This window comes from Propithecus coquereli, unplaced genomic scaffold, assembly GCF_000956105.1.
Source record: "Propithecus coquereli isolate 6110/MARCELLA unplaced genomic scaffold, Pcoq_1.0 Scaffold37, whole genome shotgun sequence".
NCBI lineage: Eukaryota > Metazoa > Chordata > Mammalia > Primates > Indriidae > Propithecus > Propithecus coquereli.
The window spans coordinates 10,301,066-10,302,281 of NW_012149396.1; the positions used below are offsets into that span (position 1 = coordinate 10,301,066).

The 1,216-nt window shown below is 35.9% G+C and overlaps 1 protein-coding gene across 1 annotated transcript in view; it reads left to right on the forward strand.

Annotated features, from left to right (window-relative positions):
- The window catches only part of CDH20 (cadherin 20, type 2), a 226,850-nt gene that overhangs the window by 210,106 nt on the left and 15,528 nt on the right, over nt 1–1,216 (forward strand). Inside the window, exon 8 of the mRNA XM_012651737.1 lies at nt 619–755. Coding sequence (XP_012507191.1) covers nt 619–755 — 137 coding nt within the window. The remainder of the gene's footprint in view (nt 1–618; nt 756–1,216) is intronic.

The window sequence follows — 1,216 nt, forward strand, 5'->3', positions numbered from 1 at the left end:
CAAATCAGATTCAACAGGAATTATAGATCTTACCTAGGACCAAGTTAACTAATGACTCAAAGGATACAGAGAAGAGCAAAATTTGAGTCAAGCATTCTCCCTTTGGAAGGGTCTGAAATTGTCAGGCAAAAGTGCCTGTAAATCTCCTTCTTTTCCTGCATAAAAATGCACACATGTGCACAGAGGGAAGTAAATCTCCATGGAAATCAAGCAGGGGGAGGGGGAGCGGGAGATGGGCAAAAACCTACCTAACAGGTACAATGAACACTAGGTGACAGGCCATGTAACCAAAATATTTGTACCTCTGTAATACTTTGAAATTAAAAAAAAATGCACATTGGTCCAGATTGAACATGAAAGGCAGAAGCAATGGATAAAGTGCACTGCCTGAACAGAAAGAGCCATCTTTGTTATGGAACATCTGCTCGTTATACTCCATTAATTGCATAGCTTATATGACATTTTCCAGCAGGCTGTACCCCAGAAATTGATAAACTCCAGGCTTATTTACAATAAGTAACCTAGACAGACATGGTCCATCCTGCTAAAAGCATTCTATAGGTAAGGACTCCCCAGCCAGTAAATAGAAAATGATATACATAATCCATGTTTTTGCAGATACTCCATTGACAGAAGTAGTGACCCTGGAAGATTTTTCTATGTTGATATTACAACCGGTGCCCTAATGACTGCAAGACCCCTAGACCGGGAAGAATTTTCTTGGCATAATATCACTGTCCTTGCTATGGAAATGAGTAAGTAGCACAATAAATTGGTCTCCATGCAGTGACAAAATACGTGTTGTAAAAAGTGGAAGTTTCTACAACTTGTAATAAAAATTATATTCTTTAAGGGAAGAAATGGTATTTATGGTTTATGCAAGTAAGGGAATTCATTCAGTTCAAATATCTTTTGAATATCCCGTGTACTTCGTTCTTTGCACAGAAAACATGCAAAAGCAGGAAAAGATAGCATTCTTACCCCAAGTAGCTATGAGGAAAAGGGAAGATTCCTGAGAAATCTACAAGATTTTCAATATTTAACAAGATCATGAATGCATAAATTGTATAAAATATTATTGGATGAAAGGAAGCATTTATAACATTACTCTTATTACAGACACAAACATCTATGTCTACAAGAATTTGAGATATCTTATGATAAAAGACAAATTTATTAATAAACATAAATGGAATGAAAAATTAATAAAGACTAG